Source organism: Capra hircus, chromosome 15 (assembly GCF_001704415.2).
Source record: "Capra hircus breed San Clemente chromosome 15, ASM170441v1, whole genome shotgun sequence".
Taxonomy (NCBI): Eukaryota; Metazoa; Chordata; class Mammalia; order Artiodactyla; family Bovidae; genus Capra; species Capra hircus.
Window position 1 is genome coordinate 54,731,596 of NC_030822.1, and position 25,121 is coordinate 54,756,716.

The 25,121-nt window shown below is 40.0% G+C and overlaps 1 protein-coding gene across 4 annotated transcripts in view; it reads left to right on the forward strand.

Annotated features, from left to right (window-relative positions):
• The window catches only part of SIK3 (SIK family kinase 3), a 264,167-nt gene that overhangs the window by 163,427 nt on the left and 75,619 nt on the right, over positions 1-25,121 (forward strand). For all 4 annotated transcript variants that reach the window (XM_018059745.1, XM_018059747.1, XM_018059746.1 and 1 more), the window contains exon 4: positions 18,513-18,674. In XM_018059745.1, coding sequence (XP_017915234.1) covers positions 18,513-18,674 — 162 coding nt within the window. The remainder of the gene's footprint in view (positions 1-18,512; positions 18,675-25,121) is intronic.

Here is a 25,121-nt window from a genome sequence, read left to right on the forward strand (position 1 = left end):
AATTCTCAGTGACCCCATGGACTGCAGCCCACCAGGCTCCTCTGTCCATGGGACCTTCTAGGCAAGAGCACTGGAGTGGGGTGCCATTGCCTTCTCCGCTCTGGTTTCCCTAGGGGACTGGCATCTATTAGCAAGTCCTGAGAGAGCCCAGCAGTGTTTATAGCTGAGGCTGACTTCCTGAACTTTGAATGAACTCCTGAATCCACCAATAAATTTGTCAGCAGAAAGTGAAAGGTCTACTGTCTTGACGACTAAGTGATATAGACATAGGAATGACCTCCAGGAAGCCATCCTAAAAAATAAAAGCAAGAACCTTAAAAACTAGCAGAGATATCAATGGCTACATACCACAGAGAGACAGATTCTCAGATTAGCCCTCTTATTTCTTAGAGGGTTACTAAAAAAAACAAGGATGAGCAACAGGAACAATAATCCTCAGGGGGAAAGATAATAATCTAGAACTGGTTAAGTATATTATCTATAATACTCACTTTTATTTAAAAAAAGTTTCAAGGGAGTGGGAATTGATTGAAGGCAGTGAAAGAGTAGACTTCAGTTGTATGTGAGTAGTAGAAATGTAAATGTACGATATGATAAATTAACGTTGTTATGTATGAAAGTTGTTAAGACCATAAATCCTGAGTTCTTATCACAAAACATTTTATTTTCTAGTTTTTTAACTTTGTGTCTATATGACTCTATATGAGATGATGAGTGTTCACTAAAATTATTGTGGTAATCATTTCATGATGTACGTAAGTCAAATCATGGTGCTATACACCTTAAACTTATATAGTGCTATATGTCAGTTATACTGCAATAAAACTGAAAGGGACTATGGCTGATTCATGTTAATGTATGGCAGAAACCTACACAATATTGTGGAGCAATTATTCTTCAATTAAAAATAAATAAATTTTATAATTTCCTTAAAAAAACCTGAAAGAGGGAGAAAAGAAAACCTGGGAACATGTGATCCAAAATCAGAAAGAAAAATAGTCAATGGAAATTTTCTCTGAGTGAGCTTAGATGTTGCTTTTAGCAAAAACTTATGGCAGTTATTATAAATTTGTCCAAACAAAGAAATCATGTTTAATACTAACAGAAAATATGATGACAGTGACTTAATAAATAAGGAATCTCAATAAGGCTTTAGAAGCTATTAAAAAAGAAGAAAATAGAAATTCTAGAAAAGCACAATAACTGAGATGAAAAATACACTAGTTGAGTTCAAGAGTAGATTTTAGGTGGCAGGGGAAAAAAAAACAAAACCCTGAGGAACTATCAATAGAAATAATCCAATCTGAAGAAGAGAGAGACGACCATTGAAGAAAAATAATCACAGCCTTTGAAATCTATGAAACAAGATCAAGTTTACCAGCATGTTTATATTGGGTCCGATAGGAAAAGAGAAAGGGACCGAAAGAATATTTGAAGAAATAGTGGCCAGAGATTTTAAAAGTGTATTATAAAACATCAATTTATGGTCTCAAGAAGCTCGTTGAATCTCAAGTAGGATAATTGCAAAAAGATCTACGTCTAGACACATCATTGTCAGTTTGCTGAAAGACAAAGAGAATCTTGAAGCATCAAGAGAAAATTGACTCATCACATATGGGGTAAGAGCAATATGATTTATAGCTGGATTCTCATCAGAAAAAATGGAGGTGGTTGATTGGCATGTTTAAAATGCCAAAATAAAAAACTGAACCATAAATGTTGTATCTAGCAAAAATATCCTTTTAAATGAAGGCAAAATAAAGTCATTCCTAAATAACTGTTAATAAAGACAAGAGAGTTTCTTGTATAAGCAAATCTGCTGTTATAAGCCATCCCAAAGGAAATGCTCAGACTGAAAGCAAGTGATGCCAAACGGTAACTCCTAGCCACAGGAGGAAATGAAGAAAATCAGGAAAGATGAATGTATAGGAAATAAAGGAGTGCATAAATATAACTTTTCCCTCTTCTATTCTCTTAATTTCTTTAAAAGGTATAAAATGACTTAAAGTAACTGTGACACTGTTTCTGGATTTCTCACAGATATTGATATAAGTAAGTATCTAAAGGAGGTCTGAGGAAATGGAGTTCTGTTGGAGTAACGTTCTGTATTTTACTTGAATCAAGTCAGCCTTAATTTGAAGTAGACTGTGATAATGACTCTTGAGAAAGTTGGCTATAATGGGAAGGAATGAGAGAGAGTTGGGAACTACCACAAGGAGATACAAGGGGATACATTCTAGTGCATCAGTGAGGGATTAGTTTTGTGTGAGAAGAGAGGAAGTGGGTAGACATAGAGTTGAAGGCTGGTAAATTTGCTGAAGTATTTGTGTGAGATTGATACTTGGGAGATTAAGATTTAGAATCTGAATACCTAGTCACTAATTTTCAAGAAGTAAGAAAATCACTTGTATGCCGAGATGAGATCTTGAAATAGCAACTGAGGGAAATGAAAGAGATTGCTGCAGGAGACAAGTCGAAGGATTTATAGGCAGCTTGAACAGGCTGGCAGCTGTTGATCTTAATTAACTTTGGTGTGGCTTGTCTTCCGTGTTTGTTAGCAGTTTTTGGCAGCTTAGATATCGGAGTGCAAAACATAGGTGGTTGGTTTGATCCAGAGTTTTGCATGGTTACTTGAAGTGATGAATAATGATGCTTGGAAGTTTCTGCTCTAGGTGTAAATGTTAATGAGGAACTTTATCCCAGAGTCCTTGGCTAATCAAAACACAAAACTGCTTCAAATAGTAGTTGGCTCCTAATTCCAAGTTCAGTTTCAGATTTGCTAGAAGAGTTGTAGTGAGCTTACCTTTGGTGGCAGCCACACCATGTCTGGAGTATTTTCTTCAGTTTCAAGTACTATGTTGTGCGTCATCAGGATGCCTTCATTTAGGAATGTGACGACCGTGGGGAGCACTGTTTGCAATTGTTGGAGTACGGAGTAGGTTAGAGAAGTCTCTGTGAAGGAAGCGAAGCTTGAACAGAGTTTTCGTGTATGAGAAGTTCGCTGAGTCGAAATGACCTTTCCAGGGGGATAACGTACATAAAGACCCTAAAGCATGTGAAAAATTGGTATATTCGCAGAACTAGAACTAGTTTCTCACAGGATTAAGTGATAGACTAGTGGTTTTCAGGTTATCCCAAAAGTTCTGAGGGTTATTTGGAAATGTGTAAGATGCCATCTCTGAGAAAGAAGTTATGTGAGGCAGAGCTAAAGAGTCGTGCTTTGCCCATATATACATTCAGCCTATTCCCATGTTTCCCTCATATTCAACAGGAGCATTTCTGCTTTTATACCCAATATGCCACATAAAATTTCATTTAGATAGAAATTAAATTGATATCCACATAGTCCGTTCAGTTGCTCAGTCATGTCCGACTCTTTGCGACCCCATGAATCGCAGCACGCCAGGCCTCCCTGTCCATCACCATCTCCCGGAGTTCACTCAAACTCACATCCATCGAGTCAGTGATGCCATCCAGCCATCTCATCCTCTGTCGTCCCCTTCTCCTCCTGCCCCCAATCCCTCCCAGCATCAGAGTAAGTGATTCACTTTTCCAGTGAGTCAACTCTTCGCATGAGGTGGCCAAAGTACTGGAGTTTCAGCTTTAGCATCATTCCTCCCAAAGAAATCCCAGGGCTGATCTCCTTCAGAATGGACTGGTTGGATCTCCTTGCAGTCCAAGGGATTCTCAAGAGTCTTCTCCAACACTACAGTTCAAAATCATCAATTCTTCGGCGCTCAGCCTTCTTCACAGTCCAACTCTCACATCCATACATGACCACAGGAAAAACCATAGCGTTAACTAGATGGACCTTAGTCGGCAAAGTAATGTCTCTGCTTTTGAATATGCTCTCTAGGTTGGTCATAACTTTTCTTCCAAGGAGTAAATGTATTTTAATTTCATGGCTGCAGTCACCATCTGCAGTGATTTTGGAGCCCCCAAAAATAAAGTCTGACACTGTTTCCACTGTTTCCCCATCTGTTTCCCATGAAGTGATGGGACCGGATGCCATGATCTTCGTTTTCTGAATGTTGAGCTTTAAGCCAACTTTTTCACTCTCCTCTTTCACTTTCATCAAGAGGCATTTTAGTTCCTCTTCACTTTCTGCGATTTCATTTAAATAAATAAGTCTGTGGCCACTAAGAGTTTCTTCCATTATTAGATGATTGTGAACTATGGGAGAACTTTAAGCAAGGGCCAGAATTCAGTTTGACTTGTTTAAGAAAGGGTATTTTGATGGCAGTATAAGGATATATTTGAAGGAGAGGGGTCTGTAAGAGCACTTAGAAGGCTACTGCAGTAAAATAGATGAGAACTTAGAATTGTCTGATGAGTAATGGCCATGGGGATAGAGAAATGGATTATAGATAGAGTTAAAGTGGCATTGTTAGTGGTTAAGAATATGGATAGAGTCAGACTGCTGTGATTCAAATCCCAGTTCCTTTACTTACTGCCTTTGTAATAGTGAGCAAATTTTTTAACCTCACTACCTTTGTCTTTAAAATGAAGATTATTATAATAGTAATACTAATGATGATGATGAAGATACCACTTATCTCCAAAGGTTGTTGTGAGGATTATATGAGTGTTTGTAAAGTGCTAATCAGTTTAAAGACTTGTACAACATGTCCACAGCATCATTATGTACCAGGCAATATTCTAAACATTTTTTACTTCTTAAAAAAACTTTAAAAAATTGAGATGTAACTAACATGACATAAAATCATGTGTAATAATTTGAGAGACAGTTGGCAAAGAAATTCAAACCACTAACAATAAAGTAAATAATGTGTAGGTCATTGGGCTTAGGCTCAAAGGAGTATAAGGCAAGTGAGATCAGGATGAATGATCGTAAATAGGAGGAATTTTAAACGCTGGAGATCTAGATGAAGTTAAAAAGCAAGTGTGTTGGGCATAACAAGATCAAAGAGATGAAAGTCTGAAAGTGTACCCACTACTGTAGCCACTGTGTGCATTTGAAATGTATTAATAGGTAGTGCAGCTGAGGAACTGAATTTTGAATTGAATTAACATTTAAAAACTGAAGCAGTTTTAGGACAACTCAGAGAGTTAGCTGGCTTCAAAGTTGAGCACCCAAGTCCATCCTCTCTTCTGGCACCAACTGCAAGTTTAGGAATTTCCCAGTACCACCTGTCACCTTTGATAATTTGCTAAAAGTACTCACAGAATTCACTGAAAGCTATTTAACTCACAGTTACAGTGTATTACAATGAAAGGATTCAGATTAAAATCATCTAAGGGAAGAAACAAGAGTCCATGAGAAGTACCAAACATGGAACTTTTGTTTTCCTCTCCCCACAGAATGTCTTACTCTCCTGGTGTTGATATGTGATAGTATGCAGAGTCTTGTCCATAGGGAAGCTCACCTGAGCCTCTGTGTTCAGAGTTTCTGTTTTACATAGGAAAGGTTGATTGACTGATTGAATACTTACATGGTTGACCTCAGTTTCCAGGCCAACTGACCCAAAGCTCCCACCCTAAGTCACATTGTTTGTTCTAGTGTGGCCAGCTCACACCCTAAGACCATGTAGGTATGGCCAGTCCCTTGCTAACTCATCTTGTTAGACTATCAGGTATGACCCGAGGTCCCCAGGCAGAGACACTCTAAACCAAAGGATAAAGCCAGTCTATCATGTTGGGCAAGGCCAGTTCTTTATTATACACAGTGTAAAACATTTTCCTATTGAACCCAATTCTTATTTTGGTAAAATTACATTTCGCCTTGACTATAGACAACGGATGGCTTGAAATGTGGTATGCTGTAAGTGTAAAATACACACTGGAGTTTGAAGACTTAGTATGAAAAAAAGAAGATAACCTCTCATTGCCAATATGCATGTGGTTTACATGTTTCAGTGATTATATTTTTGATATATTAGTTTAAATAAAATAAATTTTTTAAATTAATTTCAAAATGAATCATTTTTTAGAATGTGACTACTAGAAAACCTTTAATTATGTAAATGGCTCACATTTTATTTCTATTCAACATTGCTGATCTAGAAGGTTATATTGAGAGAGAGGGGCGTAAACTATTGAAGTTTAGAATTTCAGAGGTATAAAACTATCAGGCAGAGACAAGTTCAAGGTGTGGCCATAAGAAACCTGCTGAATTTTGGTGGAGTTATAGGTCGCTGGAGACAAAGTTCAGGTAAACATGAGGTTAAATTATCAGATAAATTATCCTCAAGGCTATGGACATTGCCTAAGCAACTGGCAGACTCTGTGGAGCTGTGGATTGTGCAATGAGTTTCACTGTCTTTAATAAGGGGGTTCCCTGGTAGCTCAGCTGATAAAGAATCTTCCTGCAATGCAGGAGACCCTGGTTTGATTCCTGGGTGGGGAAGATCCACTGGAGAAGTGATAGACTACCCACCCCAATATTCTTGGGTTTCCCTGGTGGCTCAGCTGGTAAAGAATCTGCCTGCAATGTGGGAGACTTGGGTTTGATTTCTGGGTTGGGAATGGCTACTCATTCCAGTATTCTGGTCTGGAGAATTCCAGGGACTGTATAGTCCATGGGGTCACAAAGAGTCAGACACATTGATAAATGTGAAGGCAAAAGAGACAGAAAGGGGTTTATCAGATGCCCTCACATGTTTCTAGTATGAAGCTAGTGGGGACTTAAATTTCCTAATCCCATATAGAATACTGTCCTTTTTTTCTTCGCAAGGTCTCTAAAGGGCTTCCACAGAGAAATTGTTTGGGAGGTGTCAGAACACAAGATACAAAAGCCCAGCCATGCTTCTTTGCCCGATTAGTTGCTACTCAACATTTATAACCCTTCTCAAAATGTTATGCTTTCTGAGAACTCTACCCTGATTGTGCTAGAGTTATTGCCTTTTCCCTTCTTCCTCTGAGCACACCTCTACTGTAGCACTATTTGCAGTGAGTTTTTATTTTTTCTTTTATGTTTCTGTGTCATTGATTTACACCAGACTGAGTAATTGAGACAGTAGTCTCTTGACTGATCACTTTTCTCGGTGGTTCTTTTGCCAGATCCTCCTCATCCTCCTGACATCTAAATTTCGGAGAGCTGCCTGGTTCAGTTGCTTGGACCTCTTTTCTTCTATGCACATCTACTCTCCTGTTGATTTTTATGTCCCAAGCAACTGCTGACTTCCAAATTTTAAATCTCCAGTCTGGCTTGTTCTCTGAATTCCCGGTTTATATACTCAGCTGTTTGCTTGATATCTCCCCTTGGTCTGATGGACCATATGTCTTAACATGTGCAGACTGAACTCTTGGTTTCCATTCACCAGCTTTTTCTTTTCACCAGTCTTTCCTCTCTCAATAACCACAGCTCTGTGTGTCTAGTTCCTCACACCAGAAGCTTCTATAGAGTCATATTTAATTTCTCTTCTACTTTCATACCTCAGGCCAAAGCCGTCAGTAAATCGTGGTGACTACCTTCAGAATATATGTGGAATCTGGTCACTTACCATCACCTCAACCAGTACCAACCTGATGGAAGTCATAGTCATCTCTTGCTAGGATTACTGCAGAAGCCTTTATCCAGTCTCCCTGAATCTGCTCTGATTCCTCTATTGCAGCTAGAGTGATTCTTTTAAAGTAAAAGTGGAATGTTCCCACTCAGCTTTCTACTTCTGTCAGCTTTCTCTTTTTTGGGGGCTTCCCTGGTAGCTGAGCTGGTAAAGAATCTGCCTGCAATTCAGGAGACCCTGGTTCAATTCCTGGGTTGGGAAGATGTGCTGAAGAAGGAATAGGCTACCTACTCCATACTAGGCCAGTATGCTGGCCTGGAGAATTCCATGGACTGTATAGTTCATGGGGTCACAAAGAGTTGGACATGAATGAGCGACTTTCCCTTCTTTTCATCTGTTTGGAATAAGTGCATAGTCTGTAAGCCTCTGTGTTACATGGTCTCCAGCAACCTCTGTGGCCTCAGCACCTAGTACTCTCCTGCCTTTTCTTATTGACATCTCTTTCTTGTTTGTTAAGCTCTGGATATGTTCCCACTTTAAGGTCTTCATATATTCCATTTCTTGTTCCCAAAATACTCTCCCCAGATATCTACATGGCTCTCTCGTCCATTTCCTTCAGGTCTCCTATCAAATGTTTACCTTATTAGAGAAGACTTCCTTGGTGGCTCATACGGTAAAGTGTCTGCCTACAATGCAGGACCCGGGTTCAAGCCCTGGGTCGGGAAGATCCCCTGGAGAAGGAAACGGCACCCCACTCCAGTATTCTTGCCTGGAAAATCCCATGGACAGAGGAGCCTGATAGGCTACAGTCAGTCCATGGGGTGGCAAAGAGTCGGACATGACTGAGCGACTTCACTTCACTTTGCTAGCCATACTGTCTGAAATCTCACTCTTCCTATTGGCCCACTACTCTCTAGTTCCTTCTCTGTTTTATTCGTCTTCTTGGTTTTTATTGACAACAGACGTATATAAAGCCTCATAAACTATAAGCCTCATAAGAGTAAGGACTTTGTAAATTTTGAGCCTTGCTAATAAACAGTACTTAGAATAGTTCCCATAGAGAATATATGCTTATTAAATATTTATTGATCTGTTGAATGAAAGACAAAGTGAATGAAAGAATGTCACTAGATCGCATTGTGACATTTGAATCTTATCTGTGTGTTCACTGTTTAATGCAGTGTCTAACAAATTTATTTCATTGTTTCACAAAGATAACTAAGTCAGACATGGAATTTTCATGTTATTCCATACACATTTTAGCTCAAGGAGTTTTTGACATGGAAGGAAAAATACCTTTTTGTTTTCTGGGTAAGAACAGAGAAAGACTTATTAAAGACTATGAATTCTAAGCAATGTAATTGGCATTGCATGCACAGTCACTAAGTCGAGTCCGACTCCTTGCAACTCCAAGGACTGTAGCCCTCCAGGCTCCTGTGTCTATGGGATTTTCCAGGCAAGAATACTTGGGTTGCCGTTTCCTTCTCCAGGGGATCTTCCTGACCCAGGGATCAAACTGGTGTCTCCTGCATTGACAGGCGGATTCTTTACCGCTAAGCCACAGGGAAGTGCTGAAGCAATGTACTAGGCTTCAATAAATGGTTATTAAATGAGCATTTATTGCTTATTCAATTGATTTATTGAAATGATTATTGCATACTGTTTGGCACTGTATTATAAAGGGGCAACCATGACAATATGGGTCTGTTTAACTTTACAAACAGAACTGGGAAACTGGTTAGTTTTGCAAACCACTAAACTCATAATTTTAAATTTCCACAGAATGATTTCTTTAGATATACATCCCCAGACTTCCTATTTGAGACCATGAAGTCATAAATCCAGCGCTTTATCAAGAAAAGTTTCCTGAATACCAGGCAGAATTCATAGGCATTTAAAATAAATTATTAACTTAACAGTACTGTGTTGAAGGGTGTATGATTTATTATGGACATTCTCAGCGCCTTAAAAATAACATTTCCTAAAGGTGCCAACATGTATGGAACCCGGAAGTTCTCACACAGCCATTTACTTATGGGATTCTCAGACACCAACAGATCAGAAAATGGAAAAGACCAAATTGTATAACTAGAGGCTTTACAAATAGCTGAGAAAAGAAGAGAAGTGCAAGGCAAAGAAGAAAGGGAAAGATATAGCCAACTGAATGCTGAGTTCCAAAGAATAGCAGCAAGGGGGAGAAAAGATGCATTGTTCATTTTCTTCTTAAATGAACAATGCAAAGAAATAGAGGAAACAATACAATGGGAAAGACTAGAGGTCTCTTCAAGAAAATTAGAGATACCAAGGGAACATTTCATGCAAAGATGGGCTCAATAAAGGACAGAAACGGTAAGGACCTAACAGAGACAGAAGAGATTAAGAAGAGGTGGCAAGAATACACAGAAGAACTGTACAAGAAAGGTCTTCATGACCTGGGTAACCATGATGGTGAGGACACTCACCTAGAGCCGGACATCCTGGAGTTTGAAGTCAAGTGGGTGTTAGGAAGCATTAGTGCAGACAAAGCAAGTGTTGGTGATGGAATTATAGTTGAGCTGTTTCAAATCCTACAAGACGATGCTGTTAAAGTGCTGCATTCATTATGCCAGCAAATTTGGAAAACTCAGCAATGGCTACAGAACTGGAAAAGGTCAGATCTCATTCCATTCTCAAAGAAGGGCAATGCCAAAGAATGTCCAAACTACCACACAATTGTGCTCATCTCATATGCTAGCCAGATATTGCTCCAAATCCTTCAAGCTTGGCTTCAGCAGTAAGTGAACTGAGAACTTTCAGATGTACAAGCTGTGTTTTGAAAAGGCAGAGGAACCAGAGATCAAATTGCCAACATCCACTGGATCATTGAAAAAATAAGAGAATTCTAGAAAACATCTACTGCCCCATTGACTACACTAACGCTTTTGACTGTGTGGATCACAACAAACTGTGGAAAGTTCTTAAAGAGATAGGAATAGCAGACTGCTTTACCTGCCTCCTGAGAAACCTGTATGAAAGTTAAGAAGCAACAGTTAGAACCGGACATTAAACAAAATGGTTGTTGACTGGTTCAGAATTGGGAAAGGAGTATGTCAATGCTGTATATTGTCACCCTGCTTATTTAACTTACATGCAGAGCACATCATGAGAAATGGCACACTGGATGAATCCCAGGCTGGAATCAAGATTGCTGGAAGAAAATCAACAACCTCAGATATGCAGATGATACCACCCTTATGGCAGAAAGTGAAGAGAAACTAAAGAGCCTCTTGATGAAGGTGAAAGAAGAGAGTGAAAAAACTGGCTTAAACTTCACCGTTCAAAAAACTGATGGCATCCAGTCCCATCACTTCATGGCAAATAGATGGGGAAAAAATGAAAACAGTGGCAGATTTCATTTTCTTGGGCTCCAGAATCACTGCAGGTGGTGACTGAAGCCATGAAGGTAAAAGGCACTTGCTCCTTGGAAGGAAAGCTACGGCAAAACGAGACAGCGTGTTAAGGAGCAGCACGTCACTTTGCCGACAAAGGTCCCCGTAGTCAAAACTATGGTTTTCCTAGTAGTTATGTTCAGATATGAGAGTTGAACCATAAAGAAGGCTAAGCGCTGAAAAACTGATGCTTTTGAACTGTGGTGCTGGAGAAGGCTCTTAGAGTCCCTTGGACTGCGAGGAGATCAAGCCAGTCAATCTTATAGGAAATCAACCCTTAATATTCACTGGTAGGACTGATGCTGAAGCTGCAATGCTTCGGCCATCTGATGCGAAGAACTGACTCATTGGAAAAGACCCTGATTCTGGGAAAGATTGAAGGCCGGAGCAGAAGGGAATAACAGAGAATGAGATGGTTGGTTGACATCACTGACTCGATGGACATGAGTTTGAGCAAACTCTGAGAGACAGTGAAGAACAGGAATCCTGGCCTGCATGGGGTCATAAAGAATCGGACACGACTTAGCGACTGAAACCAAACAGCAACATGTACTAGATATTAGGTGTTACATGTGTTAGCTTGCAGCCTCCCACATGTTTGAGAACACTATCACATTGTTTATTTGAATACATTGCCATGTGCTGGGTGGTGGCTGTTGTAACATGCTTTTCTTGTTTAATCCTCATAGCATTCTATATATTTTTATAACTAAAATACTATTTTAGTTATATAAATTAGTTTATAGTTTATATTAGTTATATAAATTATTTACTCCCTTTGGTTAGAAAAACTAGCTGTTTTATAAGGCTTTATTGACAAGTCAGTAAGTATTATAGGATTTCATAAAATAACCTATTTCCTTCTCTAATTAATTTCCTATTCATTGTTCTTCATTTTTTTGTTTTATTTCTTAATATCAGACTTTTTAGCATTTATATTTGCAACCTGCCGAAAATATGAGGGAGCTGCCTGTGCTTAATGCTTAAAAAATTACAGTTTGATGACTTCGCTTTACTGCTAAATATCCATGAACCTAGAGTCTGTCATATAGACTGTGAAGTAGGTCAGAAATAAAAAAAAAAAAACAGATATTTTATATTTATGCATATATATGGAATCTAGAAAAATGGTACTGATGAACATATTTTCAGGGCAGGATAGAGATTCAGAGCTAGAGAAGGGACTGTGGACACAGTGGGGGAAGGAAAGGATGGGACAAATTGAGAGAGTGGCATTGTTTTATATATATGTAGACTACCAAAATAGATAGGTGGGAAGCTGCTGTATAGCACAGGAAACTCAGCTCAGTGCTCTTGAGGGGTGGCGGTGGGGTAGGAGGGAGGCTCAAGAGAGAGGGATGTATGTATACTTACGGCTGATTCACATTTTGTATAGCAGACCCTAATACAACATTGTAAAGCAATTATACTCAGGTTAAAAAAAAAAAAAAAAGAACCCCTGGTCTAGAGGAGGAGGTATACATGTTGAGAAACAGCTGTAATACAGTTGCTCACTGATGTTACAGAGTGTATGGACTAAATGCCATTTGATATAAAATATGGACCAGTTCTTCGGACGGTAAAGCGTCTGCCTACAATGCAGGAGACCTGGGTTCAATCCCTGGGTTTGGAAGGTCCCCTGGAGAAGGAAATGGCAACCCACTCCAGTACTCTTGCCTGGAAAATCCCATGGATGGAGGAGCCTGGTAGGCTATAGTCAGTCTGTGGGGTCGCAACCTCACTTTCACTTTCTACTAGGGTAGATGAGTATGTTAGGGAAAGTTTCAGAGATGTGATTTTAAAGAATCATTTGAAAGAATGAGCTAGACTTGGCTTATTTTTAATAGCCTTAACATAAACTATGCTTAGTTTACAGACTTTGTTAGTGGTAAATTAAAGAGTAAAAAAAAAAATAGTTTTTATGAAAGTTTATAGTCTATCCTCTGATGGTTTTTCCTAGTGTTACTCTATAATTAATAAGCATCCATCACATGCAGAGGTCTCTTTTCTATGTAGTAAGGAAGCATGGGAAAAACTAGAAATTGTTCTAGCCTAAAACTTTTAGAACTAAAGCTTATCTTGATGAACATAAGATTGTGTGATGTGTCACACAAAAAAAGTGTTTTCTCAGAACACTGAAGCAAAAGGTTTAGTATTTGGGATAGACAGAAAAAAGTAGTATGCATTTTGTGTTTATACCTGTAAGAATACTTAGTAATGAGTAACTCCAAATAATTATTTATCTTGGTCGCAGTGGTAGTTCCACAAATCTGTATGTATGATAAGATGACATCGGCGTATACACGTGTTCCAACCATGTCAAATTCTGGCTTTTGATATCGTTCTGTAATTACGCAAGATTGGACTGTTGGAGGAAACGGGGTGACTGATACATGGGATTTCTCTGTACTATCTCTGCAGCTTCTGTGAATCTGTAATTATTTCAAAAGAAAAGGTCAGGGAAAAAAGCTTGCTACTTTGGCTGTCGTTTTGCGAGTAGATAGCGGTGGGCCGGGGGATAGAATCGGGGGTACTGTTTAGGAGAACTATTCGGAGGTTTTGCAGCAATCCAGAGGGCGGTAATGGCTATTGGACTAAATTGGTGGCACTGAAGTAGGGCGGGGATAGGGGTGACGATAGTTGAGTTCTGGATGTATCTTGACAGCAGAGTTGATAAAATCTGCTGGTGGACTGGATGTGAGGAATGGGAGAAAGAGAAGGAAAGACAACAGCAGGGTTTTTGGCTTGGACCACTGGAAGGATGAAGGAAAGAGATGGTAAGAAAAAGAAGCAACAAGTAGAGAAGCCTGGTATGAGGTAGTTGGATTCTTGTCAAGGAAAAACAAATAACAGGCCCTCTTCCTCTAGTGCCTGGCAGCTCAGGGCGTCCAAGGGTTAGGGACAGTGTGATATTTAAGTGAGTGCACTCTTGTTAACCTGCTACCAGGCAGCTGGATTATCTTGGCCTCGCCTTGGCTCTTTTGGAAAGAAGCGTGTGTTTGATAAACAGGAAGTTGTTTCCATGGGTGTAGAAAGAAGAAATGATAGAACCGAGTGGCACAGCAAAGAACTGCTAGCTGTGGTTAGCCTGGAATGGGCAGAGATCCTTGCAGGTAGCCACCTAGCTTAGCACGCAAGCCACCTTTTCCCCATTCAAGACTGAGTTATTTCTTCATCATGAAAAATGAAAAGTCTCTGCCCTGTTGCTTGACCTGCTGTCAGGGTATGTTCATTTTCAGCTAGTGTTTGGGTCAGTTACGAGTCGTAGACCTAGCACACAAATGGAGACACTGTCTGTTTATAGTGGAAAAGTGACTTATTTTAAGAAATGTTGGCTCCCCACCACTACCCCATTAGTGGCATGCCTCTGACACTCGAGTGAGCTGGTCTAGGGACGTTAAGACTGCCTTGTGTGTATTTTTGCTCTTTGAAAGGTTAGAATCTAAATGTACCACAAGATATTTCTTCTTGAGTCAGATTGGGACAAAATTACAAGCAGTCAGTTCTGAAGCAAACTTTATAAATGCTGGTGCTTGAATACTTTTGAAACTTCAGAATTCATTCCCTCTGCTTCTAATAATATACTCTTCATGGGGTATATAAATCCCTTAGTGTCACTGACTCTTTTTTTTAATTTTGTAAGGAAAAACAGATAAAAAAGATTATAGAAACCCAGTGCCAAGTGATTTGTGGTGATTGAAAAGTGAGAAAGACAACTTAGACTCCTTTTTTGTTGTTTGTTTTTATAGTTTTTATTTCATAGATTTCTTGTAATAAGAGCTAGAAAACAGAACTGTTTTCTCCTTCTAATTGAGAGTCACTTCATCTTTGTCAGGGTTGAAATGATTGAAGTTATGATAGAGGATACCTTTAAATTTGCAGGTACAGTGGGAACTAAGTAGATTAGTAGTTAATTGATGGTGAAAAGGGGTTTACTGTGACGGATTGCATATTGTCTAGACTCGGGTGAGTGGGTGGGGGCACGAGTCTAGGAATATAGGAAGCTAGTGTCCGAGCAGGGTGGGTTGCTTGGGACTAGTGATGTGGGTGGGATCTTGCCCAGTATTTCGGAGAACTAGCTCACTAAGCTGTCCAGAAGAAGCAGAACAACTCTTTAGAGTTCCTTGCAACTGGGTGTCTCCTGACAAGTTTCAAAATGTGTTTTACTTTGAATGTTGAAGTGGTTCAGGAGCTGTTTTGTATCATTTGCCTTCTGAAATTACCCCAGTGTGTTTTCCAGTGCTGTGACTTTGTGTTAAGTCCATGCTGGCCTCCTGCTCTGGGTTTCTTCGCTAAAAGTTAAATATCATATTTGAACTGGAAGAATTTTTGCTACTTGCCTATGGAGCATTCATGAACATAAAGCAGCCATTTGTCAGCAGGCAGCTGAAAGGCAATTTCAGCAGGGACTGCAAACCACTGCAGGCTGTTGGCTTCCTGGCACACCCACTATACCCTAAGGTTTACACTGAAAGCAAACTAACAAGGACTGTGGGTTGGTAGGTGGGGGGGAGTGGTGGTAATAAGATGGGCAAAAATAAAAGCGGAGGCTGAAGTCTGAATGACATTGAGCCAGTATGAAGGTCCAATATGTGGGGAAGAACACAACACTCCCCCAGAAAACTTAAACATCAAACACAATGGCTCAGAAAAAACATGTGATGTTTACAGCTAACATATTTTTAAAAAAAGTAAATTGTGTGTATCTTTATATTCATAGCTATAGGGATACTGTAGATATCTTTAGGGAAAGAAAGTGAAAGTGTTAGTTGCTTAGTCATGTCCAGCTCTTTGCCATCCCATGAACTGTAGCCTGCCAGGCTTCTCTGTCCATGGAATTCTCCAGGCAAGAATACTGGAGTGGGTTGCCAATTCCTTCTCCAGGGGATCTTCCCAACCCAAGGATCGAACCAGGTCTCCTGCATTGCAGACAGATTCTTTGCCATCTGAGCCGCCAGGGAAGCCTTCTTTAGTGAAAGTGCTATATAACTTAAGCTGTTTCACCCAGTGTGCTGTCACAGATACCTTGTAACCAGAACCATGTAACATTGACAGTTGGTGTATAATAATAAAAATCAGTTTTGAGCACTACAGTATCCTAAACAAAGATCCTTACGATCTGTTAACCAAATGCTGAAATAGCATTTATGTAGTATTGAGTGGAATTTTTTTTTTAAAATAGCTTTAAAAAAAATGTCTTTGGAAGTTAAAATTTTGTCATATATGATAACTCTTAGTCAAAGTACGAGTATATTCCCAAATATGCTGTTGTTTCTTTGGCCATAGCATGTAACAGAATTTCTGTTTAGCAGATCAAGAGATAGAGATATTGGCAGTATAAATGATTCATCCAAGGACAACCAATGTGTCATTCTAGAGATAAAACAGAATTAGTCTGCATTCCACCAGCTCCTGGCCTGTGTAACATTTTTGAGAACTTTCCAATCATTTTAGGAAAACAAAGTACTTGGAAAGTATAAAGAGTTATTTTTAATAAAAGAAAATCACTTATTTTGGAAATGGCTAAATTAATCATTCTGTTGTGTTTAAGAAGCTCTTTGATGTGTTCTGGTAATTAGTATTTACTGCCAGATGAATGTCTCCTGGGCATTTTAATTAATGGGTGGCTTGGCCAAATGAGCTTCTGATGGTAAACCTTCATAAGGGCTTATTTTTGTGTTTCTCAAGAATAGCTGTCTCTTCAAAGCTCTTTAATTAGACAGTTTAGCAGCTAAAACACATTATTAGAATAATTAGGCCTTGGATTAAGAGCAGTAGTGGGTCAAAGGAGCAGGTACTGTTAGAGAATGGCCTCTTGCAGTGGTGCATGGGGTCCATTTCTGATGGATGTCCAGTTCTTCAGCAGCGTATGCTCACTCCTTGTCCCTCTCTGAGGCTTTTGTGTTGTTTGAAGTTCATTTGGCAGATCATACCAGAAGCCTAAACATACCAATGTGTGAGCTCATTTATCACCACCTCCAAACTCTGGTGGAAAGCTGTATCCTAGTCCTTTTAATATCTGAGCTAAAGTCATCTTGTTTTCTCTTTATTTCTACTAAATTGGTAATCTTGGCCATAATAATGATTGTTTTTGAGGGAAATGCTTCAAAGATTTTGTGTGTGGGTCACTGGTAACTCTTAACAATTATAGCAGCTTCTTTGAGGAGTCTTCCTTAATAATTTAAATAATCTGCTTATAACATTGTTCTTAAAATTACTGTTGTATTTGGTCTCCAAAGTCTTATCTTCTTTGTGGTCAGAATGTTGTTCGAATTGTTTGAAAATCTGCTGTGTAGATGAATTACCATTTTTCCCCCTCTTCTTTACACCCTCTTCCCCCATTTCTTGTCCTAAGCTCTTAATCTTGTTAGTCTTTACTAGAGCATATATTTTATTTCAGAGGTCTTCTCTGTGGTGAAAGAAAGAAATATCTGACTGGTCCCATGGGGTTTTGATATGGTGCCGAAACAATCGGATAGTGTTACTGAAACTACTATTAGAAAACAAACAATAATGTAGTCACTTATGCTGTCTAATTTTTCACTTTCCCACTATCTCAGGATGCTTATGATGGCAAATGCATCTTTTCCCAAGCTGGATCAGTTGGTTTAAGGATAGTGCTGAGAGGCTATTACAGAGTTCAAACAGAGCAAACTGTGTCACTCACGTTTCTAATCCCATCAGCTGTCATGACCCGTATTTGTTGTTAGACGAAGAGCTGGGTTAGGATATGCATGTCATTGGTTTAATATATAAACCTACTGCCATGATTAGAAAAAAGTTATAGAACTTATGATACGTATCAACCAATTCCTTTTTAAACATAGTAGCTAGCCTGATTTAGAGTTACACAAAGTTTATCACATGTAAATTCTTTTGTTGTACCTTAGTTAGCAACATAGCCAATGGGGTTATTTCATTTAAAGTGGTAGAAACTTCATTTGGTTTTCTATTGATGTTATCAGTAAAGCTTCAAAACACAGTTTTAAAATATTGGGTAGGCACAGTAAATAAACATGTAAAGATGCAGGCATATTGCTGTACATTCCAGAGAATAGTCACCAAATACATACATTTTTATGTCAAGTTGTAAAACTTGAGAGCAAAAGAGATCAGCCTGAACAGAGGCCTATATAAAGCAGGATTTCCCCCCTTAGCAATGACTAATTTCTGTCTGTTCTCTCCTGAAACGATTGATTACTGTGACTCTGCTTTTTGACTCACTCTTTAGCACAGGAAATATTGCTGATACTGATACTTATCTCATGTGCATGTTTGCTGTGTATATTGTAAACTTTTGCAATGGAGCTGTGAACAGGAAGGTGTTGAGTATTACTATCCTTGAAGAAAACCATTACGCGTGTCCCTCACAACTCTCCCTTTCTTATGGTAGGGTGAGTGTGCTCTTCTATGTGTAATGGGATTTATACTTGATGGAGTGTGATTTCTAATGAACTGTATAGATACGAATCAAGACTGCGAGTGCATTGCGTTCCATCTGTTTGTGTCACTTCTTTGACTCACTCTTGTGCTGGGCCCACTTGCAGCCCTCCTCTGTCTACCTTTTGAAATCACACCAGTCCCCAACGAGAACTGACGGTACTCTTCTTTGGCACAGACCACCTGGTGGCCCATGGCAGGATGGCAGAAAAGGAGGCCCGTCGCAAGTTCAAACAGATCGTGGCAGCCGTGTATTTTTGTCACTGTCGGAACATTGTTCATCGTGATTTAAAAGCTGAAAATTTGCTCCTGGACGCCAATCTGAATATCAAGATAGCAGGTGAGAAGTGTGCTGAGGATGTGCAATAGGAATAAAGGAGCTTTTCCTTCAAGGTTCTTAAAGCAAGGGATTGTCTTGTTTCTATCTATTCAGAAAGAAGTGTTGTGAAAAGGATTGTGTGTGTGTGTGTGTGGCTTGAAAATTAATAAACTTTCAAAATACACTTATGTAAATTTTTCACATAGTTTCTGATACAGCTAGGTTGGGGAGAAAAAAGAAAAAGTGATTTTTAAGTAAGGAATACAACATCAAATAAGGTAGTAAACAGACCTCATAAAATTGTATGCCCACCCTCACTTGAGAAGGTTGATTTGTGTCATTGCTGATACAGACCATGCTTATTCTTAAGACTGTGGTTTTAAGAATAGATCTTATTGTGGTTTAAAGGCAATCCATCTCTTTCCATCGTCAAATTTCACTCATCTGTTCACCTGACAGTGCCTGAAAAAGCACTTTTCACTGCCTCAGTCTCCTCATACTTTAGTTTTCGTAAACTGCCAGCATTTGCCTAACCAATGCAAGCTCACCACCTATTGATAGAAGAAAGTGACTGCAATCTACATGGAAACGATAGATATGAAAATAAGCCATTTTTGTTTTCTGACAGTTTTTGGTATTACACTTTATGTCCCTCATCTCCCAGATAAAAAAGGAAGGGACTCTCATATAGAAAACAGAAGTGTAGCTAGAATATAACTGTCTTTAAAAACCTAAGTAAGAAACAGTTCTAAAGATTCCCTCCTTAACCAGATGGTAATTCAGAATTCAAGTTTATATTATACATGAGAGGTCAGAGTCCCTGTATGTAGGTTGGTGATTCTTCTGACAGTTTCCTTTGTGTACATAACTGCCCCTTTCCAGGCTCTGCTTTCACATCCTTGGAATTCACCTAGCCTTATGTTTATCTGAATTGGGCTGATTAGAACTTTTCAGATGTGAGCTCTTTGAGTCCTATATGTGCTCAATATACAGTAGACAGGAATTAGATACTTTCTTTTTCTTAAATGAAATTAAGTTTTTCCTTTGCCCGTATATCGGTTTTATATTCTTTAAAGCCCTCTAGATGCCGACAGTTCTCACAAGGCCGGGCAGGGGGAAAGGCCTCACAATTTCAAACTCTCTTTTGTCATTATTGTAGCTTCAGTTGAATTAATGATAACGATACCTACTAAGCTTCACAATCCTTAAAAGTATAATAAAATGTTGTGTTAATTATCTATTCTGATGTAACAAATGACTGCACACTTTGTGGCTTGAAGCAATATAAGTGTATTATCTTACAGCTCTAGAGGTCCAGAATCTGGAGTGAGTCGTGTGGGGCTGAAATCAAGGTGGGGCGGGACTGGCTCCATCTAGAGGCTTTCGGGGATTCGTGTCCTTCCCTTGGTCAGCTTCTGGAGTCCTTCTGTGTTCCTTGGCTCCAGCCCTTTTCTCACATCACCCTTCCTCCTCCTGTTTCCGTTGTCACATCTCTCACTCCTAATCTGTTCCCCCTTCTTCCCTCTTGAAAGGACCCTTGTGATTATATTGGGCCCTCCAGGATGGTCTCTCCTGCTCAAGATCCTTAACCTAGTGACTTCCTTGGTGGTCCAGGGGCTAAGAGTTCACACTCCAGTGCAGGGGCCCACAATCCACCCCTGGTTAGGAAACTAGATCCCACAGGTTGCAACGAAGATGGAAGATCCCAAGTGCCACAACCAAGAGCCAGCACAGCCAAATAAATGATAAATAAATAAAGTTTTTAATGAATAAATACATGAAGTTTAAAAAAAGATCCTTTTTTAAATAAATGAAGTTCAAGATCCTTGACCTAATCGTGTCTGCGAAAGTAGGTAACACATTCACAAGTCCCACGGATTAGGACAGGGACATCTTTGAAGGGCTGAGTAACAGCCAGCCACAAATGTCATTGTAGGGCTCTTTGGATTGGTAATTAAGGTAGTGAGTAAAAAAAAGGCCCAGGTTTTCTGCTCCAGTCTTATTCTATTGACCAAAGATCAAGAAAAAATTGTTATGCTTTTTTGTTCTTGATTTTGAATTTAGAACCATTTTGGTTTAGTTAAGGGCAATTTGCCCTAGAGAAGGAAATGGTGACCCACTCCAATATTCTTGCCTGGAGAATTCCATGGACAGAGGAGCCTGGTGAGCCCCAGTCCCTGGGGTCACAGAGAGTTGGACACAACTGTGTGACTAACACACACACACACACACACACACACACACACACACACGGGCAATTTGTATGGTTTTTAATTTTTGCATGGAAAAGCCAGGTGTTAAAGCAGGGATTGATGACAACTGAATTTAGGGTCTCTACTGACAAATATTTGGATAAGGAGATTTTTTTAAAGCTTTCTTTGTTAAACCCATGTAGTCACAATATGAGTTTCTACCTGCTGATGTGTAATTATAGACTCCCAGGGATGCTGGCATTGAGCTTTGGGCTGTGTATTAATACATATATTTTGGCAGGATTTTTACTTCACTCATGTAAAGGCTCTGTTTTTGTTGTTAGTTTTCGCTGCAAAGCAGAGACTAAATGAGCATGGTGGCTCTGTGCTCTTCTAAGCTGGCGGACATTGTCTCTGCGCTCTTTCCTGCATGCTGTCATTACTCAAGTTTCTCAGTCATTGCCCAAGTTTCTCTTCCTACACGTGTTAGACAGAATGCCCATTCTCACCCCCAAAGCCTTCTCTGAGTTCAGTGGACCAGAGGGAGAAATGCTTCTAATTGAAGCTGACCACAGCATGAATAGTTTTGGAGAGGTGTGTTGGAGGGTTGTGACGGGACACAGTCAGATAAGTAATGAAATCAGTTTTTATTCTCAAAGCCCAAAGTAACTTTCAGATCCTTGATCTTTTCAATAGTCTTTTTGACAAATTACTGTAAGTCTTGGTAAGAAAGAACTACCATATAAAAAGAAACACATGAGAAAGAAAAGAGGATTTTTTAATTTTATTTAAAATATTGTTAGTCTTAGGCACCTCATTTAAAAAGAATAGTATATGTTATAGTAGCAAATTAACATGGAATTAATAAAAATTCAGATTTGGAAATCTAAGGAGTTTGTTTTCCTTATGTCAATATTTATGTAGTGGTTTATTTTTTTTATTGGCATATAATTGCTTTACAGTGTTATGCTAGTTAGTGCTATACAAGGAAGTGAGTCAGCCATTTGCATACATGTATCCCCTCCCTCTTGCATCTCCCTCGCACCCCCTCATCCCACCCCTCTAAGTCATCACAGAGCTGAGCTCCCTGCACTGCACAGCTGCTTCCCGCTGGTTCCCTGCTCTGCACATGGCAACGCATATATGTCCATGGCGGTGTCCACAGGTCATTGTCACTCTCCCAGTTTGTCCCACCCTCCCCTTCCCACCCTGTGTCCACAAGGCCATTATTTATACCTAGTGGTTTCGATGAAAAGGTCATGTATGCTGTACAAAATTAGATGAATAAGTTGTTCTAGGGATGTTTGTGTTTGCGGGAATTTGTTTACTTTTCCTATGAAGTAATGTGACAGTTTACATGTGATACTCTTGGTACTGCTGTAAAAATCTAGTAGGTATAAAAGCCTGTACTTGCCCTCTTCAACAGAATATGTGTTTCCTGGACACAAGAGGTAAATTTCAATTCAGTTCAGTTCAGTCACTCAGTCGTGTCTGACTCTTTGCGACCCCAGGCCTCGCAGCACGCCAGGCCTCCCTGTCCATCACCAACTCCCTGAGTTCACTCAAACTCAGTCCATCGAGTTGGTGATGCCATCCAGCCATCTCATCCTCTGTCGTCCCCTTCTCCTTCTGCCCCCAATCCCTCCCAGCATCAGGCTCTTTTCCAGTGAGTCAACTCATGAGGTGGCCAAAGTACTGGCTTTAGCATCAGTCCTTCCAATGAACACCCAGGGCTGATTTCCTTTAGAATGGACTGGTTGGATCTCCTTGCAGTCCAAGGGACTCTCAAGCGTCTTCTCCAACACCACAGTTCAAAAGCGTCAATTCTTTGGCACTCAGCTTTCTTCACAGTCCAACTCTCACATCCATACATGACCACTGGAAAAACCACAGCCTCGACTAGACGGACCTTTGTTGGCAAAGTAATGTTTCTGCTTTTCGATATGCTATCTAGGTTGGTCATAACTTTTCTTCCAGGGAGTAAGCGTCTTTTAATTTCATGGCTGCAATCACCATTTGCAGTGATTTTGGAGCCCCCCCTAAAAAAAGTCTGACACTGTTTCCCCATCTATTTGCCATGAAGTGATGGGACCAGATGCTACGATCTTAGTTTTCTGAATGTTGAGCTTTAAGCCAACTTTTTCACTCTCCTCTTTGACTTTCATCAAGAGGGCTTTTAAGTTCCTCTTCACCTTCTGCCATAAGGGTGGTGTTATCTGCATATCTGAGGTTAAGTTACAGGCATTAAAAGATCCATGGTTTAAGAGTTTTTGTGATTAAACTCTTAGCTGTGAATTTTTGTTCTATGCTAGTTCTAGAGAGAATGAAGCCCAGGTGAATACTTTGTTGTCTTTCTGGTTTTAGAATCTAAAAAGGCTTCTTAATGCTGGTCACAAACCTATCTCCTGTAGGATTATTTGAAAGGTGTTTCTATCATTAGCAATCCAGAATAAGCATTGATTGTTTTCAGAATAAAGAAATTTTATTTCTGAAAGACAGAATGGCCAAGTCTAAGAATTTTTAGTGGATATCTAAAATCTTTACGGTTCTTAACAAAGGCTTTATGTTCCACTATCGTGGAACAGAGAAAAGAAGGCTGAGAACATACTCCCTCCCTCAAGAATTTACAGTCTTATTTGGGCAGCAAATGCGTAGACTACAATGAGATTATGCTTTATGTATATAAAAAGTGGGCTTTCCCAGTGACTCAGTGGTAAAGAATCCACCTGCTAGTGCAGGAGATGCAAGAGATGTGGGTTTGATCCCTGGGTTGGGAAGATTGGGAAGATTCCCTGGAGAAGGGAATGGCAACCCACTCCAGTATTCTTGCCTGGAGAATTCCGTGGACAGAAGAACCTGGCGGGCTACAGTCCATGGGGTCACAGAATTGGACACAACTAAGGGACTGAAGACAAGCACATATAAAAAGTACTTTGCAAAGCATTTTCACACATATCATTTAATTTCATATTTGGCATACAAGTATAGCTTGTTTAGAAAACTAGAGTTTCCCAAAGACCTTTAACTTGCTAAAACTTTGAATTTCTTTTAAAGAGCACTCATGCAAAGCCCTTTCTTGTATGGAGTTCATCGCCGGGAAAAGAGTAGGTTTCTTGGTCTCTAATCTTTCTCTTTTCTTGCCTCAGATGTGTGAGGACCACAGAGGAGCAGATGCAAGATGGGGGAGGCACAGCATGGCTCCCTCAGCACATCCTCATATCCCTGGGTGGCAGCATGGTCAACAGCTACCAAATTACAGTTTGATACGGTAGCGAGAGATGTTACATAGCACGTTGTGATTCATTATCATGTTAATTGATAGTCCAATTACCACAGAGTTCAGAGCATGAAGAAACCACTTGAGTTTGCAAAATTCCATTAGATAGCAACTGCCACAGGCACTGTCAGCAGATCTGTTTACTGTTTGACTCCCACTGCCTTGCACGTACGTGTCCTGCAGTGGGTGCTCAAGAACTCTGTGGGTCTGAACTTTATATAGCAGTGTTGAGGACAGAATCATCCTTTTGAGAACAGAGCCCTTGAGGTGAGTCTTAAAGGATGAGCAGACTTCTTTATGGATAGGTGTCAAGGAGAGAACGCCAATAGGATCAGCAAATGTCAATAAAGCACATGCTGTGTGCAGACCTTGGGGGTACAGCAGCAGGTAAAATAGTCCCTTGGAACTAACATTCTGATTCCAGAAGAGAGACAGTAAACACATGAACAAATGAGCTCTCTCGGGGCTTCCCTGGTGGTCCAGTGGTTAAGACTCCACAATGCCAGTGCAGCCAGGAGGGCAGTGGGGGTTGGGTGATCCTTGGTTAGGAACTGAGATCCCACATACTGCGAGACCCAGCCAAAAAAATTTTTTTAATAAATAAAAAAGTTCTCATAAGGACTTGTGAAAGTGGTAAAATGCCTTGTGAGAGGATACCCAGGACAGGCACAGCCTTCCAAACAGAAGGAAGAGCAAGGCCAAGGCCTGAGTGAGGTGACGGTAACATGTTTAGGGGATAAGAGACAGGTTCACATGGCTGGAGATGATAAATAAGGTGGGGAGTGGAAGGATGAAGTGAGAGAGCTGGCCCGGGCCAGTTCACGTGGGGCGCTGTGCGCATGGTGAGGATCGGGGGCTTTATTTTGGTTACAGTGGGAACCTGAGCTGGAGCAGCGTGAACAGCAGTAGGGTGCACACAGCATGTCTGCAGAAAAGCTTGGCGAGGGGGAAGACTTGAGGAGGGGAGGCATGCCTGAGATTGTGGGGAAGGGCGGTATT